This window comes from Leptonotus elevatus, chromosome 8 (genome assembly GCF_054856555.1).
Source record: "Leptonotus elevatus isolate MCC_2025b chromosome 8, RoL_Lele_1.0, whole genome shotgun sequence".
Classification (NCBI taxonomy): Eukaryota; Metazoa; Chordata; class Actinopteri; order Syngnathiformes; family Syngnathidae; genus Leptonotus; species Leptonotus elevatus.
Genome location: NC_141246.1, coordinates 2,570,042 through 2,589,674, shown reverse-complemented (window position 1 = coordinate 2,589,674; position 19,633 = coordinate 2,570,042). Strand labels below are relative to the sequence as shown.

Sequence of the window (19,633 nt, the reverse complement as noted above, 5' to 3'; positions counted from 1 at the left end):
GAATATAAACATGACTTTGGCGCATAAGATGTGTGTGCGCGTGTGTTTGTGTGTGTGTGTGTGTGTGTGTGTGTGAAAAGGCAGACAAAAACAAACACACCACCCACCCAGTGGCAAGCATGCGCAATCAGCAGCCAGACACACACACACACACACACACACACACACACACACACACACACACACACACACACACACACACACACACACACGGAGTGTGTAGATGGCACTCTGGCTGACACACGCCATAAAAGGAGATGCGGGAATGTGTGTGTGTGAGAGGAGAAGCATTAATATGCACGCACATATTAGGCAGTCATAATGTTGCCGTGAGGGAGGTTGGAGAGAGAGAGGGGGGGTGGGGGGGGGGGGGTCTCAAGATTGTCCTCTTCTTCCCTGCCTGTCGACAGTGGCAAATATTTAAGGTGACGCGTTTAAATCAACGTACTGGAATAAATGTGCAACCCCCCCAACCACAAGTGTACCAAGGAGGGAGGGGGGGGTGGGGGGTAATTTCCCACAAAAGGTCTTATTCCATAATTACAAAAAAAAAAAAAAAAATCACATAAGAATAGAAAATAATTGTAAACACTTTTACTTTAAGATAACACTTGCCTAATAGAATAGATATAAAACATTTGTGTCGATTGGACGGCGCCTTAAATAAAAAAATGTTTTCGAGAGACAAACCCCCCCCCCCCCCCCCCCCCCACCAAACAGTCCTGTGCTTTCGAAAACAACGTCCAGTTGGGGATAAGGTGCTCAAATATTAGTCAAATATTGATCATGTTCAAAGGTTTAGTGGAAAACTGTTCCCGATCGGAGCTAAAACTTAAATGAAAGCGGGCGTATTTGGAGGTTTTGTATATAATTTGGTTACCATGGTATTTAAGAAAAAAAAAAAAGCTTGATTGTACTTTTTTTTTTTTTTTTTAAGTATGTAACACGACAGCGAGATGCGGTCGAGTGGAACGGCTGACACTCACTGCCGACGATCATGCTGCGGCGAGAGCAATAGTCGACGCGTCGTTAACAAAATAGCATCTGCGTGTAAAAAGGTAGCATGAAAGGGTTGCGAAGTCGCAAAGTTTAACACACGACACTTATAGCTCACACTTGCGTCTCATTGAAAGCAACTGTCGCCGGTTTCCGCCCTTTCAGACGACGGCGTGACACCCCTTGTTGTGTTGGAAGCAACTCTCGCCGTTTTTTTTTTAGTGCATTCTGTTTGAAAGAGTGAACAAATGCAGGCCCTAGTGTTATGCCAAAGTGGCGTGAAAGGGGCTATTTCTCCCCTCGCTTCAAAATATGCATAAAACTATCATTTAAAATCGGTACTTTGCCAATTTTGCCAACCAATGACAATTCTGATTATTTCTCACATCAACACTGCACAAAAACACGGCTGCAGTTTTATCGGAATATGTGTAAAAAAAACAACAAAAAACAGGCCCGACCAATATGGATTGTTTGAGGCCGATGTCGATTCTAATATTTGCCAGATAAAATTTTGGCAGCCGATTAATTAGCCAAAAAAAACAACAAACTTTTTAATGGATAAAATAATTAATTTTTTAGTCTTTTAACGCTTAGAACAATAAAAATATGAAATACAGGCACATTTGACAATTTTACAACACTGTCCTTTAGTTTTTGTCTGACTTTACAAAAGAGAGAAAAATCTTATTTTTTCCCCCAAAATTTTCTCAGGTGGGGGAAACGTGTGAAATGTGGCAATGTGTATTAAAAAAAATAATACTAATAATTTTGAACAGAAAATATTAATTGGTCGAGCCCTCGTTTATATAAAAAAAAACACACACACAAAACAGGCCTGACCAATATGGATTGTTTGAAGCCGATGTTGATTCCAATATTTGGCAGAATAAAATTTGGGTAGCTGATTAATTAGCCGATAAATTAAAAAAAACTATAATGGACAAAATAATTATTTGGTCCCTTAATGCTTAGAACAATAAATATATGAATTACAAGCACAACATTTGACGATTTTACAACACTTTGTTCTTTAGTATTTGTCCGATTTGACTGACGAGAAATCATCTCTCTTTTTTTGCCGATTTTTCTGGGGTGTGGGAAACGTTTGAATATGATTAATTTTGTCTTATGTTGAAATGTGGTAATGTGTATTTAAAAAAGAAAACATATTTTAAAACCGCTGATATCAGCCGATATCGTTAAAAAAATTAAAATAAAATAAAGAATTGTTAAGAAAAAGAACCTCAGGTTGTTCTTTGGGGCAAACCCTCCCCAAAGCGCACGTACATTCAGTATGACTTAGACGAGGGAACACGAGATACATTTTAGCATGAGAAGAACTGTGTTTAAAAAAAAAACATTCAAAATTGGACATGTTTTGGACTAAAAAAATCTTCTGTTTTGTGCGGGTTACTTATTTCCCCCTAAAAAAAACGGTCTGAAAGCATGGTAAGCTACTTTGGATTTTGCACTCCCGATGACAATTACGCAGAGCTCTCACAGCAACAAATCCACCAAAACCCCGTTGCAATTTTAGAGGAATAACACGTAAAAATTTAAAAGGAAAAGTAAACATACTCAAGTCATTCTTCGGCGTAAACCCTTCACGAAACGCACGTACATTCAACTATGAAGGAGGGGCTAATACGGGATTGGTTTTGGCGGGAGAAGAACCGCGATGATGCTACATGCAGACGGGAGAAGCCCACTTCCTGTCCCGGGTATCGCGGTACATGCTGCGTTCTGTGGGCTGGCAAGAGCGGCAAAAAGCAGAAGGAAGTGATGCTAAAAAGGAAGAAAAACATCGGAAGCGGCGACAAAGCGGCCGCACTCCCTCCTGCCGTCTGTCCAAACATCCATCCGCTCGTCCGCTCGCTCGCTCGCTCGTTCACTCACTCAAAACAAAGTGCTGCCGTCCCCACCTCCGCCGTCCGGGAGGGCGCCGGCGGGCGTCGCCCCGCCGTCGTTACCTCCGCTGGCCGCCTCCAGGGAGGCAGCGTCGAAACCTTGCTCGCCGCCCAGCCCGTCGGCCTCCATCTTGACGTTGTCGGCCAGGAAGGTGGAGTAGGCGTCGCTGTCGGCCATCAGGAGTTTGAGTTTGGGGATCCAGCTCTTGCGGACCACGCGGCGGGCGTTGGTGCACATGTCGGCGGCGATGGCGTTCATCTCGCTCTCCCGGAAGCTGGGCGCAAAGTTCTGGCAGTAGACTGGCAAAAAAGGGAGAAGAAAATTCAGTGGATTTTTCGCCGATTCGTTGCGATGTTGGGACGCGTGGCGAGCGGCTCACATTTGACGGCGTGCAGCACTCGGTTGTCCAGCGGCTTGCGACTCGGGTCGTTGGTGGACGAGCGGATGCCAGTGCCGCAGCTGTTAGCAAGGGTGCTCCTGTGTGCACGGGAGTGTCACTTTCATGGTACAACTTTTCAGAATTGATTTAACTCATTCACTCGCGGCCATGTTTAATGAAGCAACCCCCTTCGCTCCCGGCTGTTTTACTGGATTGTGACTGATTTTGCAAGGCCCACAGAATATTGTGTTCTATTGCTATAAAAACAAGGAACCTCCCCCCCCAAAAAAAATCGGTCTCTTCTTTCATCAGGAAAAAAGTATATTTGTATCTGTTTCCGTTTTGAATTAAAAATTAGCATTAGAATATAGCTAAGTTTCATCATTATTCACAAACTTGTTGGAAACATTGGCAAAATTGCAACATGGCCCTGGCTGATCTCATATGCTCTGCTGCCACCTGTTGGCCCTTTTTGTAATAACTACCATTGCTTTAAGCCACCTCCATGTCAAAGCCTTCTGTATGCTCTTTCATTTAAAAAAAAAGAAGTATAAATACGTTTTTGGGAGTGAAGGACAGAGTATCAAAAAACGTATTTATATGTTTTGGGATTGAGTGAGTTAATATAACTTGGAGCAATTTGAAAAATAAAATAAAATAAAATTGTTGCAAAGAATTATTAATATTATTATTATTTTTTTAAATGTGACCATTTTTGAAAAATATAAAATTTCATTTACATTTACATTTATTCACTTAGTTTAAATAATGCGTTCATAAACTGATGTAAACGGATGTGCGCGACGCACACCGGTAGACACACGAGGACGATGAAGACGAAGCATCGGCTTCATCGCTGCGTTCAAGTTTTTCTTTGAAATCTTAAAACGGCTTACCTCAACCAAACACTGGGTTATGAACGTCACAAATGAAAATCCGCAATAGTACTTAAAAAAATGCATCTGGAGCCAGAAGATTTTATTTTGTGCAACCACTCAGTTCTCAACTAGACTAAACTTAAATTGTGCCATTTGATGAAAATGAGGCTTGAGATGACAAAGTACATTTTCTTGAATTTGCCCGACCCCAAAAACGAAATAACGGGTCTGGCATACAAACAGTATATACAGGAAGCTCCCGTCACTCACCTGTCAAAGAAGGCGGCCAGCAGCCGCCTGAGCAGAACCTTGTGCCGCGTGCCGGCGCTGACGTGGCAGTTCATGAGCTGCGCCCGCGAGATGAAGACGGCGGTGCCGCTCACAAGCTCCAGCTTCTCGGCCGGGTCGCCCTCCTCGTACAGCTTGGGGTGGCAGCGGTTGCCGATCTGGCTGATGAGCTCCGACGGCAGCGACGCCAGCTCCTGCCGGGGTCGCCCGCCTCGTCGACCCGAGTCCGGGGCGGTGTCCGGCAGCGCCTCCACCTTCTCGCCGGGCACTGTGAGGACAAATGTCGACATCAGGGATGAACAAAAAGAAAAGAAAGGGAGGGGGGAGGGGGGGGGAGCTCAGGGTTCCTACACATTTGGTCAAATCTGTTTAAAAGAAAAAATACATAAAAAAAAATACACAAAATGACTTCCCCCAGTGACCTGAACAGGAAGTCGAACTAACTCATTGTGTTAAAATATTCAACTTTGCTTCCCCCATTCAAGCTGGGGAGCAAAATCCTCACATACCAATTATAGGCCTCGACCTGATCAGGAAAAAAATGGCTTCATTTTGTTCTGGCAAATGTCAAACACAAAATGTAACACATATAATGTGCTATTTACATTTTTTTTGTCTGGTTTTCCAGCAATGCAATTCTGTAGCAAAAATGATTTTATATATATATATATATATATATATATATTATATATATATATATTTATATATATATATTATATATATTTATATATATATATAATATATATATATATATATTTTTTTATATATAAAAATAATAAATTGACCATGCAACAGCTTTTAACTCCAAAAACTTGTAAATTGGGGGCCTGCAAGTCACATTGGTTACAATTTCCCAGACTTTGAGATCAGGAAATGAGTCCAATCAAATTCCATTATTTCCCCATACTTGCATAGGAACCCCGATGAGCCTTGTGTTGCATTTCTGACCTGTGGCGTTGGCGTTGAGCATGCTGTACATGGTGTAAATGTTGCAGATTTGCCTGTACTGCTCTTCGGCGCTCTCGTCCGCCATCTCGTCCTCTTCCTCGTCGTCGTGGTAGCTGATGGGCGAGTCGCTGGTGTACAAACTGAGCGTGCCGGGACTCGTGCCTTCGGGGGTCCCGCCGTTGTGACTGTTATTGTTGTTACTACTGCTGTTGTTGTTGTTGTTGTGGTGGTGGTGGTTAGTGGTACCTCCCGCCAGTAATGTAGGGGCGGCCCCCCGCCCAGCGGAATCCTGGGTAGCGGCGCTGGAGCTGAATGAGGAGGACGAGGAGGACGACGAAGAGTAGCGTGCGGCCTTTCTTTGGGCGCCGCCTCCGGAAGCGCCCCCTCCGTTACCCCCCTCCCACAGTCGCTTGGCCACCGGGATGCAGACCACAGAGTAGGGGAAGCCCTCCTGCTGAGGGCAAAGAAAAAAATATATTTTAAATAAACCTCCACCTTTTTGTTTTTTTGGTTTTTGTAGTGCCATCTGCTGGCTTTGGTAGGTCAATGCCTCGCTTGACCCCGATGCCATTGAAGCGTAATCTCCAAAGTGAAAGTCAATTTCTCGAATGGCAACTTTATCTGGATCAGCACAAATCGTTGATTGAAAATTTACACTCCAGTCCCGTAGGGGGCGGTAATTGCGCAATACAAAGTGGGTACAGTACATTTTGTTTTGATTTTTAAGTACTGATAGAGCGATATGTTTTTTTCAGGGCCGATACTGATAGCAATTATTAGTAGACAAGGAGGCCGATAACCGATATTTGGAGCCGATATTTTTTTGCCGTAAAATAAAAAATGTTAGTATCAAAATAAAAAAATTAAGCACGTTTGTTAAAACAAATTTTCAAATGTTCAACATAAATAAAATACAGCAAATAGACAGCTTTGTTTTAAAATTCTAACAAAAAAAATTATACTTTTCTATAGTAAATAGTTTTCCAAAATTTTAACATAACTGAAATGTTAAAATTTCACTTGTGTTTACTTTAATTTAAAAAAAGAAGAAGCAAAAAGCAGCATCTCTTGTAAAGTTAAGTGAAATTTTAAATAAATATATACATAAACATTTCCATGAAATGAACCCAGTTTTAAATTGCTCTATATGTATGTGCTCATGAGTGTTTGTCAAATGTTTCAAAAGATGTTCACAAACAGTGAAAATTTGTCAGGACATGTTCAAAATTTCTTTGTGACAAGAAAACCAATTTGTGACGAGTAAAAATGGTCTGTGACCATCTTTGCAACCTTTGGCAACATTTTACGAACCCTGAACAAAACACAAAATTCACTAAGTTCGCAAACATTCGCCGCTCAGAGAGATAACAGCTTTATCGGCCTTCAGATTTGTAAAAATGTCCGATGCCGATATTCCTCAAAATGCTAAATATCTGCACCAATAATCGGCCCGGCCGATAATCGGCCCATCCCTATTTTTAAGCACAGCTCCATCTGCTGGGGCTCATAGGCACGACACCCACTTGAACATACAACAGTCAAAGTACTAAATTCATTAAAATGCAATGAACTCTTGATCTGTTCTTAAATAGTGTCAAATTTAAACCCGCAGACAAAGAAAAGGGGAAAGAAACAAGTGGCAGGTTACCTGTTGCGATTGAGGCGTGGTGGCCGTCTGCTCTGTCTTCACCTTGGACATCAGAGGTAGCGGCGTCAAACAAGCGGCGGGTCTGGCAGCCGTGACGGCAACCTGGGTCCCGCCAGCCCCGCCCACCGTCTGTGTGACGGGACTCTGAGGCTCCGTCTCCTCGGCGTGGAGACCCTGCGAGTCGCAGCTCGGGGACGACACCTGCCAGACAAAAACAGCCCACAGTTGGTCGTTACCGTAAAAAAAAAAAAAAAAAGGGAAAATAAGTTTTCTTCGAGGGAGAACGAATAGATTTAATTGCATTTAAAATTAGATTAAAAACACCAAACTGCAAAGATTTAGATACGCCAATAAATGGTTGCCAAATAAAGTACGTAATAAAATAAAAAACTCCATACAGTTGCTCTGCATTGCGAGTCTGGCAAGCTTGATGCTAACATAAATAGCAGTTAAATGTTTTTTTACAACCCTGAAAGCAACAAATATTTGATCACAAATGGTGGAGCCACATATTTAGACAGATCATACAGTATCAAACTATATTTTTTGTCCTCTGCAAAAGTCACTAATATCACAATATTCTACTCCCATAGTCACTCCCAATAGTGGTAGAACATTCTTCTTCGTTAGGATCAGCATGATTATTATACTGCTTTCCACTTGGTATGGTGGGCAAGGGTTATTAGATTAGATATTAATTAATAATGCTAACAAAAAAAACACACGGTTTAATTATTTTTACGCTACGTTCTCAAAAAACAATATTATAGAGTGCTATTTTTCCTTGTTAAAAATTTGAACCAAACTGTGTTTTTTTTTTTGTTGGGGGTGGGAGGGCTGGAACGGATTAATAGTATTTAAATTCATTTCAATGGGCAACAATGATTTGAGGTATTACAAGTATGGTCACATAGCTAATTTAACTTATATTTAAAGGCACCATTGTTTTAAAAAAATATCCATCCATCCATCCATTTTCTGTACCGCTTGTCCTCACAAGGGTCGCGGGGGTTGCTGGAGCCTATCCCAGCTGGCTTCGGGCAGGAGGCGGGGTACACCCTGAACTGGTTGCCAGCCAATCGCAGGGCACACAGAGACGAACAACCATACTCACAATCACACCTATGGACAATTTGGAGTGTCCAATTCACCTGCCATGCATGTTTTTGGAATGTGGGAGGAAACCGGAGTACACGGAGAAAACCCACGCAGGCACGGGGAGAACATGCAAACTCCACCCAGGAAGGCCGAAGCCCGGACTCGATCTCACAACCTTTGCACTGGGAGGCGGTCGTGCTAACCAGTCAGCCACCGTGCCGCCTTAAAAAAATATTTAAAATTTAAAATATCTAAATGAAATTTAAAAATGTTTAATTTTAACATGTAATTTTATATACTTCAACTCATTTCCAATTTAAAAAAATTATGAAATTTAAATAAAGAATACATACATATTTAATACTATGCAGTTTTTAATAAAAACCTCTGAATTACATTTTTAATCCTTTTAATTCAAATGTAATATTTACATATTTTTTATATCTTTTAAATAATTTAATTTAAATATCATATTTTAAATGTTTTACCTAAAATTTGATTTTAAAGTTTCCTTTTTTATTGCACAATTTAAATTATTTTATTATTTTAAATTGGAAATAATAATAAATTCAATTAGTAATGCACTTTTCATCAACATGATCTCAAAGTGCTACAGAGAAAAAGACCAACAAAAAAAAGAGTTGTTTTTTTTTAATTCATAGATTCCATAATCAAATGTCAAATCTTTGATTTGCCTTTGCTTGGGGCTGATCCCAATCCAACACTCTCACCAGTTGGGTCAAAAGTAACTCAATTATGGATCAAAAATGGACCGATCCACTTTATGGGTCAATTTGACACACATTTTGCTGGGTTGTTTAAAACAAAATGACCCAATTTTTTGGCCCAAGTAAAGGATCCGACCAATATTTATGAGTTTTTTTTACACTCGCATTTCTTGAGTCAAAGTTGGGTCAAATCGACCTAAGTTGGATCGGTCCATTTTTGACCCATAGTTGGGTTATTTTTGACCCATAGTTGGGTTATTTTTGACCCAACTGTTTTTCGAGCCTAGAAACCAGGGAGGCTTGGTAAGTCTTCGCTCGGCATGACATCCATTATCCAGAGGCAGAGCTGCAAAGTGTTTGTTTACCATCTAGACCTACACGGCAACTTTGCCGCTCCCGTCCAGCAACTGATCTGTGTACCTTGAGGAAAAACTCTGTGCCCTTCTCCATAATCTGCTGGATCTGCAGGAAGCCGGCGGTGTACATGAGCAGGAACTGGTCGCCCACGTTCATGCTGAGGCGGCCCGTGTAGCAAAACGCCAGGATCTGCTGGAAGCTCTGCGGCTGCACGGCGGCCGGCAGCTCCACCACTGAGCTTTTCCCACCGGCGTTGAACAAGTCGCGGAAGTAAGACGAGCTGGCCGCCAGCACTGCGCGGTGAGCCTGGGAAGGGCAAACATGGATGTGACTAAGTTGCGCAACACCCCCCCCGGAAAATTAATTAATTAATTAATTAATTAAACAGTTTCACCAATCAACACAAAATTGGGTGTAGGTATTCGGCTTAACCGGACACACAAAAAAAGTCAATAGGACCAAGTCAGTCATTTTTGTTAGAATCTTCCATTTGAGGATTTCATTGCATCCTGCATACATTCAAGACACCATGTGAAGGATGAAGTCAAACGTTCGTTGTACTCTTGGTGGAAAAAAAAAAGAAACTGGAAAGACACAAATTCTCATTTCAAGACACCCGGTGCCAGGTGCAGTCACAAAATGAACCCTGAAATATTATTTCGTTTTCACAGGGCAATTTTGAAGTTGAACTACCCGGCAGATATCACTGCACCCTGTGCAGATTCAAAACACCCTGTGCCAGATGCAGTCTTAAAATTGGAGATGTTTTTTTTTTGCCTCAATAGCAACAGCATTCGCTTTTTACAACGCAACTTTTGATCCAAGTGAACCTGATTTTTTTTGTAGCCTGCACAGATTCCATTAAATGCTGTACCCAAAAATAAAAGAGACAACAGTACCCTGCCTGCACACATTCCAGACACCCTGAGCCCAATGCTGTAGCAAAAATTTGGACCTTTGCGTTTTTAGACACAGAAAAAAGCTTTTGTGAGGAAATATTAAAACAATAGTTGCATCTGTGAAATCAGTTACCATAGTAACTAACCTGCACTTATTCACGAGACCCTGTGCTGAATGCAGTCATAACAATTCTGAAATGTGTTTGTAATTTGAAAAGGCAACATTATTAGCTGTCTACAGGGCAACTAACTTCAGTGAGCCAGACTATGTTATATGTAATCATAATTCTGAAAAATAGATTTAATTTGAAGAGCAAAATGATCCGATTTTTAACATTGGTCACATCAAGTGAGCCAGACTTCATAGTACGCTGCACATATTCAAAAAACTGCCAGGATGCAACAACAACAAAATCCATAGTATCAGTGTTTCACAATTACTGCAAATGTTACTGCTGTTAACATCCAGCACAAGTGCATGTTGAGTTTGTGCAGGGTATAATTATGTTATAATCACAAAGTAAAAAAAAACAACAAAAAAAACAATGCCTGATTTCCATATTACTTTTCAGAAACAGAAAAGTTTTGTTGTTGCATTTATTTGCAGTGTCTGATGGGAATAAAATTGCCCCCGAGGGTTAATTATGACGCCTTCAAACTTTATTTATTAAACGTCGATGAAGATGAGGAGGCGCGAGAGTGTGCAGACAACAATCTGTCGGCGCTGGAAAACATTTAAAATGGGCTCCGACTGCAGCGCTCCGGTTTCTTATCTCACTCAATTGAGTGGCGCGGCAATCACTGAGGGACTAATTAAGCCCGACTGTACGTCGTCAAAAAACGATTTGGTCGAGTGAACTCTCAGAAAATGAGCATGCGGACTTCTTTGCAGCAGGCGCGCTGCGCTCTTCTCACCGAGTTCACACAACAAAGGCCAACGTGTCGAAAAATAATAATTGCCTTCTGACTACCAAACATGATGGAATACAACTGTTTTTGAGTTCAATATTTTTGTATTGTTCTCATTTTTGTAGTCATCATGTAAAATTTGGAGTTTTGTTAGTTTTTTTATGTAACAGTTGTCCATTGTTGGCTAATATTTAGTATGGAAAATGAATATTGGCGGTGTAAGCATTTTTGACGATTTTTTTTTGCATTTACAAAAAAAAAAACGTATTTCAATGGGAATCAATTACATACAGATATTTGCAATTCACGGTTGGGTCACTATTCACCGCAATTAGTGGGGGACCACCGTATCGTAGGGCTGGGCAATAAATCGAATTCATTTGATTAATCGTCATTTTGAAAATTGAATCGTTGAAGTTTGCTAAATTGTGAACTCTAATTTGGTCTTCTGGATGATTAAAAGCTGTTGTTCTTATGTTCTGTTGCATCCAGATGTTCTATTGCTATAAAAACATGGAACCTACCAAAAGAAAGATTAGAGTCTCTTCTTCTACCAGGAAAAAAAAGTATATTTGTATCTGTTTCCATTTTGCAGCAATTAGCATTAGAATATAGCCAAGTTTCATCATTATTCACATTCCTGTTGAAAACAGACAAAAAGAGCTTGTTGCAAGATGCCCCTGGCTGATCTCTTATACTTTGCTGCCACCTGCTGACCTTTTTTGTTGTTGTAATAACTACCATTACTTTAAGCCACCTCTTCATGTCAGAAGCTGCATCAATGCCTTCTGTATGCTCTTGCATAAAAAACTTTTTTTTTTTACTTTTGGAAGTGAAGGACAAAATATATATATATAAAAAAAAAAACATATACACATTTTAGGGTTTGAATGAGTTAATTGTGGCAATTAAGCAGAAACTATGAATGTTAAAACGGATTTAGAATCAGTATACATTATTATTGTTGTTGTGTAAACATTTTGCACATGAGTAATTATTTTTAAATAAATGACACCTTTAAATAAATGTTGGGTTTATTAGATTAAATTCTATTAAAATCATAATCCTTCTGAATAATTGGGGGGTTGGGGGGGATCAAGGATTTATTTTATGGCCATATCGCCCATCCCTACAGTATCGTAAAATAAACAAGCACGGACTTAAAATCCACACACCACTGAGTAAATAAAAGACATCATACTGCTGTGGCGGCTTAAAAAACAAAAAAAATGTATTTGACCTTGAAGGCGTGTCCCTTGACCACCACGGAGACATCACAATAGAGACCCTGCAGACGCTGCTCGTTCAGACACTCCAGAACGTTGTTGCCAAAGTTGGGAATCGCCATCTGTAGCGTCTGAGCCATAACGCTGTGCCCAGCACCACGGGGTCTGCGAGGGGGGGGGGGAGAAAATGAAAACATGAGACGACACCTTATTTTAAATCCACCCCCAAGTGTGCAGTTAATTTTCAAGGTCTGGTTTCTTTTATCTCCTTTGCAACGCATCCGCCGTCTAATTCTGAGCGTTTAGATGCTTTCTGGCCCACTTTTTCTTTTCACCCCCCCCCAATCGCTCGGTCAAAGAAGAGTCGCTTATATAACTCGTCTATTTTTTCAACGTCATAACAAGCTGTGATCAAAAAGTGGACCAACAGTTGATGTGACATGAAATAATCTGCCCTTAATAATAGATTCTCTCGAAGAGTGACTCACTTCCGTCTGCCCAGACTCGTTTTGGTTCCAAGTCCAAAAGCTATTATTATTAAAAAAGTGGAAAGTTTTACAATAAACGCAGTTTAGCGACGTCATACGCACGAGTCACTTCTACCAAACATGGAGGCAGCCCGGGTGATTGTATTTTTTTGGCCATTATTTGTGTTTTTGTCATCTAATATGTTGATATAATATTCTCATATTAAAAGGTGCATGTCGCGAGCTGGCGGACTCAGTAACAGGATTTTATGTTTTTTGGATTTGTTGGGGTCTGGATGTTTCTTGGGCTGGGGGAGGAGTTCTGGTGGGGGGTGTCTGGTCGGTGCTGGATTTCGCCTTCCTTGGTTTTCTTTGGTCCTTCCTCGGGTCTCCTGGTGTTCGGTTTAGGTGAACGGTATGAGATTTTTTCTAATAGGTTTTCTGGTGAGCTAACAAATACACGCACGCACGCACGCACGCACGCACGCACATACACATACTCACCCACACAAAAAAAAAAAAATATATATATATATATATAAAAAAAAAATAATAATAATAATAATAAAAGAGCAATGATGATGACATTTCCGAATGAACAATACTGAGCTCTTAAAAAAAAGAAAGAAAAAAAAAAAGGTGCATGTCGCAAATTTGACGCAAATTGGAGTGTTAAAATAACCATATTTTTCACCCACACACGTTTTAAGAATTGTATAATGGACAGGAGGCACTACTGCGGCACAATGGCTGTCGCCCCTATTTTCCTGTGGCGTGAAATAGTGATCAAGGTTTGGGGCATCAAAACTTGAAGGTTTCTCCCTGTCAGGCGCCTGCACGCTTCTCACTCTCGCTCCGTGGAAGCGCTGGGAAGACGGAAGTGTTTGGGGAGTGTGTGGACGAGTCTGTGGTAAAAGACAAGCGTGTGCCGCAGCGGATATAAAAGTGTGTCAAAATAATGATAATCCAATACTGCAATGCGACCCGGTGGCTCCTTTTTGTTCGACCATCGGGCCGAAAGTTTGGCGACATGCAACGGGACTTGTCCACTGCGTCGCCCGACCTCGGTCAGAAAAGCGAGCAGGAAAGGATAACGCTGTCTAATGTGACAAAAAAAAAAAGGCAAAACTGAAGTCGCACAAGCGTCGCAGGAGGACGTGGATCAATATCGGAGCAGCGTTAATATTGGAGTGCCCTTCTTAAAGAAAAAAATAATTAAAAAAAAATAATAATATATATATATATATTGGAGTGCCCGGTAGGTGGAAACACCCAAGAGGATGAAAACGGGATCCACGGCTTGCTTTCTTCTTGCTAAAAAGGTAAGACCTCGTCACGAAAATGCGATAGGGTCTACTTACGATAAGCAATGCACAATAAAACTAGCACGAACTAACGTCTCGGGCACTCGGGGCGCGTGCACGTCGCTGGCTACCATTCCGCTTTTCGCCAGAGGGGTCGCAAATCTGCAAAAACTCTGTAACTTGCGTTCGGCACCTTTAATTACATATATTTGTTTTAGGTTTTGGTATAATATATGTTTATCAGAACATATACAATATTACATAAATTGAAAAATATTAGATGAAAAATACACAAACGTTGGAAAAATAATTTTGTAATTTTTCTAATGCGTTAGTTGTAATGTATGTATTCTGATTTTTTGCATTTTTTTCTAATGTGTGCATTATCTCAAAATGTTACTTTTGTATATTATATTTTCTACTCATTATATTATTACATAAACTGATTATTATATTTTTCCATCTAACATTTCCTATATTTGTGTATTTTCCCCAAAATGTGTGCATTTAACATTTAATAGTTTAGTTTGTTGGATTTTTAAAATATATATTTATAATACATTTTTGTCATCATTTTTTTTTCAATTTTAATCACAATCATTTAGTTTTCTCTATCAAAAACAAAATAAAAAGTTGTTTATAACAGTGGAAACGCTGAAGTGACATTTTTGGCAAAAACTACGTAAATAGTCATAGAAAACAAACACGGGAAGCAATGTCTAATATTGACTTATAATTGAATAGGAATATTTAGACGCTCATTTTAAACAGACGGCGCACCTCCGTTACCAAACACTTAACGCCATTTTAAAAAAGATTAAGCAAAGCGGTAGTGAGCTAAAGGAGCGTTTTGGAGGTCCATTGGCACTCGCTCATCATTAATTTGTACGCTTTACTGCGGCTAACGACTTGTGATGGACGCAGACGAAGCAAATAAAGACCACGCCAGCGAGAGTAAGCAGTCGTCTATTTATAGCTCCAGTGCCGCATTTACAATGAAAGGACTTATTGCTATTTTTTTTTACGCGGTCATACATTTGTCACATTGGCGCTTTTCAATGCTAACATTTGGTGGTTGAATGCATACTGACGACTTTACACTCACAATACAAAACCTATAAAAAAGGGGAAAACAGCCTCCTTTCCTCATTATGCAAGTCATTTTGTTTTACGGTAATTCACTATTTCAATCATGTATATTATTTTGTTACTTGGAATTTTGTGACTTGTAGTCAAATGTTTTCAAAACAGAAAAAGTTGAACCTCTGAAATTCAACAGCAATTTTAACTTTTTGGTGGGAAAATGTCACCTCCAGTGTGACTCGAAACTTCTAAATCCTGACCCTGGAACGGATAATTCTACTTTCATTATTTCAAGGACCATCTCAATTAAAATGACAACTTTTAAGTTTCTCCTCACAATAGTGATTTTTGCTAATTTAAATGTCACATTTAATAGATGTGATATTTCAAGACTTGATTTAATACTGATGAGAATAATAATGAGAATGATTTAAAAAAAATGTTTTTATTAAAGACATGATTGTATATAGAATCTACAGCAGTGATGTTAAACTATTTTTGTCAGGCCACATCATAGTTTCCCCCCTTGATGACTGTGAACCCATAAAAAAAAGTATGCCTCATCATATCACATGTACACAACAAACTGATAGATCACTAGTTTTGAAATCAATAAAAAAAAAAAAAAAAGACAATTTACAGTTTTAGCAATTTTTGGGTCGTTTTGATTTGCCTTTGCAGGCCACATAAAATGACATGATGGGCCAAATCGGACCCCGGGGCCTTAAGTTTGACAGTATATAATCGAGTCAGGTGCTGCCTTCAGGGACAGTGTGAAATCACAACTTCCCTCACCTACAATTGAGTGTTTTTTTTATTATAAATAAATGTCACTAAATGTCCCATTTAGCTATCTAGCATCTCGCCATCCACGCATGGTGTTGTTGTCAGTTGTTGCCTTCAGGGACTAATTTTCTATTAGGGGAACCTTGTTCAGAATTGAGAGCTTCTACTCCAGTTATTTATGTACACAGACATTGATTCGTATCCCAGAGTACTGAAAAGGCAGCGACTGTATCTCCGTTCGGATGATGTGCGTTGTTGATGTTAGCGTCGCATTAAGTGCCTCGACTTTGATCCATGAAAGGAATCCCAAAATGCGCAGCGAGTCGCGAGAATCCACCATTTCGCACCGCCGGTGACATTTTGCACTTTGCGTGGCCTCCAGCGACAGTCAAAAGACGGCGGCGCGGCTTCCAGGTGTAAATATGTGCAGCGGCATGAATATTAAGCAGGCGGTTGCCATGACGACAAGCCATTGTGCCTAATAAATTAAACCCGAGCATGCCGATAACACACATTGAGAAGTCGAGTCAAGACAAAAGACGCATTTCCAAACGCGGCTGTGTGACGATGACGATCATTGAGATGTCATCCAAGGACGCCCCGGCTGTGGGTCAGCAGGGGGGGGGGTCATCGCAACATCCGGAAAGCAAAAAAGGGGAGTTAATTGGCGTCACTTGACCTTTGAACCGGTGGGGCCCCTGGTGCCCCATTAAACAATGATTGGCTAAACCGTGTCTAAAAAAGGTGACGGCGCACACGTTTCGAGGGAAGTGAACGCGATTAAGAGTATCTAGCAATCTCGCAATTAAGTGTTCCAAACGTCCGTACGGGTTACATTAATGTCATTATTAATTAAGTCAGGTATTGACATTGGGGGACACTGTGAGACCACAACTTTCTCTTTAAAACTTTGTGATGGTTCCAAATGTCTATTCGAGGGGGGTTTGCCACTGAGCCAGTCTGCAAAGAGGAGATTCCCATGAAAAATAGACCCTCCCCCTAAAAGTGTTTTTATTCTAATCAAATATTGGTCAAAACACACACACAAAATGCATTTCTTCTGTTAGGTGTTGCTTTGACAGTCTGGAAACACATTTCTTTCCCTCACAACTGAGTTACTGTCCCAAATGTCTAAATGTCGTTTATGTTCAAACAAGTGTTTCCTTCAGACAGTCTGAAATCTGCTTTCCACCTTACAACTGACAGATTTCCAAATGTCCTCAAATGTAATCGTACCTGTCTGTTTATCACATCAGCTGATGTCTTCAAGAACAATCTAAAATCAAGGTTTCTATCTCTCTATTTTTGCCTATTTTGTTTGCCTTGAGTGACAGTCTGAAGTCTGAAATCACAGCGTTCCCCCCCCTTGACATCCGAGTGATCATTCCAAATCTATTTCTCTATTGCACGTGTTGCCTTTAGGGATGGTCCATTATCATATATTCCCCTTAAATGTTAGGTTATCTATCTCTAGATGTCATCCAAGGACACTTGTCTGACAGCTTGTTGCCCCCCCCCCCCCTGGCTGCCGTTCAGCTGGGGTCACCCCAACATCCAGGAAACATAACTAGGACTAATTGCCACCACTTGACCTTTGAACCAGGGCCCCCTTGCTCCCCCTTTAAACGCCTGAACCTTGTCCAAAAAGTAACAAAAACGCACATTTCCACTGCCTCAATTTGCTTGATATATTACACAGACTCACTTGGAAAAGCTCATGAATCACTCAACTCATAGTTTCCTGTTAAAAAAAAGGTGGCCTGTTAGCACGTAGCGAGCTAACGCTAAGGCTAACGCCGTTTTGCACCACACCTCAGCACACATTTCTTAAAGCTGCCTAAATTGGTCGCATTAAAACAATGGAAATCTCTTCGTGGCCGTTAGTTTTTAACCCAAGCTCCGAGGCGACGTGTTCAACCCCTCAGTGGTAGCGGACTCGAGCATCGAAATGCGGCTACGCTCTCGCCTCCCCCTGCCGCCCCCCCGGCGGAGCGCGACCGAAGAAAGAAAACTTAACCCCAACATTCAGCCCGTTTAAAAAAAAGGGAGAAATTTGCCTCACTTGTGGGAGTCGAGCAGAGCCGACGTCTCGCCCGGAGAGGATGACGAGACGGTATACGGAGAGGAGGGGCGCCACCAAGCAGCGGCAGAGAGCCGGAGGACAAGCGGGGGGGGGGAAGACAGCTCACGGTGCCCCGCCGTGTGCCAGCCAGCCGCGGGATTTAGGAGTCCTCGGCTGGCCCGGGCCGGCGGGAGGGAGAGCGAGAGAGGAGGGGAGGGAAGGAGGAAGAGGAGGAGGGGGGCGGCGACGAGACAAAAACCAAGAGGGGCCCCTCACACGTACAAAAAGGGGGGGAAGGCTTTACTCCTTTACGTTCGCATTGGTGGTCAGTCAGACGTTTAAGTGGAAAATAGTCGAGAAGATGAAATATTGAGCGGCTCGAGCTCCTTCTTCACCGGATTCATTCCGCCCGAAAGCGGCCGCCATGAAGCAGCATACTGGACCCCCTCCATTTTAATGTCGCGCACAGTTCGATTAAAAAAAAAAAAAAAAAAAATGCTTCTCGTTCACACTCGCTTCGACCAACTCCCGTGTTTCGTTCCGGTGGTCGATATCTCGAACCCGCGACATCAACAGGTCATCCCGGGACACAGACGGACGAGTCCAACGGAATGGCGAGACAAGTGGAGGGGAAGAAAAGTACAAGGGGTCCCCGGACGAAAGGAGTCGAAAAATCTCAACATTGAACGATTAAATAGCGGTTGTTAGTGTGCATTATGAAACATTTGACAACTTCCACAGTAACTGAGCGAGTGATTTTATTTTTTTTTTTTTTTAGGAAAGTTAGGGAATGTGGAAAGAAGAGTGACGGGACTCGTGGAGCCACTCACCGCGAGGATCGAGGCTGGAGGGGGCTAACCCCGCCGCGATGAGTCGATCGGTGCTATAAAGTTTGCCCACTTTCTCCTCGCCCATCCCCCACACACGGCAGCTAGCTCAACTTAGCCGTGCAAAACAATTATAAACATTAGTTTCTTCTTTGTCCCACCCCTCACTTTTTATGCATGTGCCATGCACTTCGCAGCCACCCCCCCCCCCCTCCAAATAAATAAAAAAATACAATCGGGAAAAGAATAAACTCCAGGCATCACACCGCGGCCCAACCGACACTCTCCCCGCGCGTGTGCATTGCTGCAGGTCGGCGTGCAACAACATCTCACTCACCCCTTCGGCCGCTGGAACTCGTTTGCGGTGGGGCAGCGGCGGCGGCGGCGCCCGGGAAGCTCGCTAATGGTGGCGGTGGTGTGTCCCTCCGCCGCGCCGCAGGCAGCCATTCATTACTGGGACTCGACGCAGCAGCATCATGAAGGCATGCACGTACACACGCGTGCTTGACGGAAGGGGGGGGGGGTGTACTGTATGGGCAAAGGGTTTGCTGCTTCTCAGGTTGCAGACAGATTGCAGAATCATCGATTAAACAGGCAGACTTTAAGGGATTTGGAATTACAGGACGTGCGTGGCCAGGGTTGAGTTTTCCCATCAGGTGTTATGTCTGGTGATGCCTTCAGGGACGGTCTGAAATCACATTTTCCCTTCACATCTGACAGATCGCGATAGCAATCTCAGGTGTTGCCTTTATTGACAACCTGAACCTGATTACAGTTTCGCCCTCAAATGTGTATAATGTGCAGTATAAAATGTTGAAAGATTTCACCTCCACTGCCCT

The 19,633-nt window shown here is 41.8% G+C and overlaps 1 protein-coding gene across 4 annotated transcripts; it reads right to left on the bottom strand.

Moving 5' to 3' along the window:
• Nucleotides 1-733: 733 nt before the first annotated feature.
• On the bottom strand, nt 734-19,280 carry nacc1b (nucleus accumbens associated 1, BEN and BTB (POZ) domain containing b). Of its 4 annotated transcripts, XM_086083993.1 has the most exons (9): nt 19,132-19,280; nt 12,280-12,430; nt 9,295-9,537; nt 7,049-7,249; nt 5,647-5,854; nt 5,401-5,562; nt 4,435-4,720; nt 3,287-3,384; nt 734-3,206 (listed from the first exon to the last, which is right to left on the bottom strand). In XM_086083993.1, the coding sequence occupies exons 1-9, from the start codon at nt 19,239-19,241 to the stop codon at nt 2,896-2,898; spliced, it is 1,770 nt and encodes a 589-aa protein (XP_085940119.1). In that variant the 5' UTR covers nt 19,242-19,280; the 3' UTR covers nt 734-2,895. The 4 variants fall into 4 exon arrangements, with proteins under 4 accessions (XP_085940119.1, XP_085940117.1, XP_085940118.1 ...); XM_086083991.1 differs by having other exon boundaries at nt 5,401-5,854; XM_086083992.1 differs by having other exon boundaries at nt 5,401-5,851.
• Between the last annotated feature and the right edge of the window lie 353 nt (nt 19,281-19,633).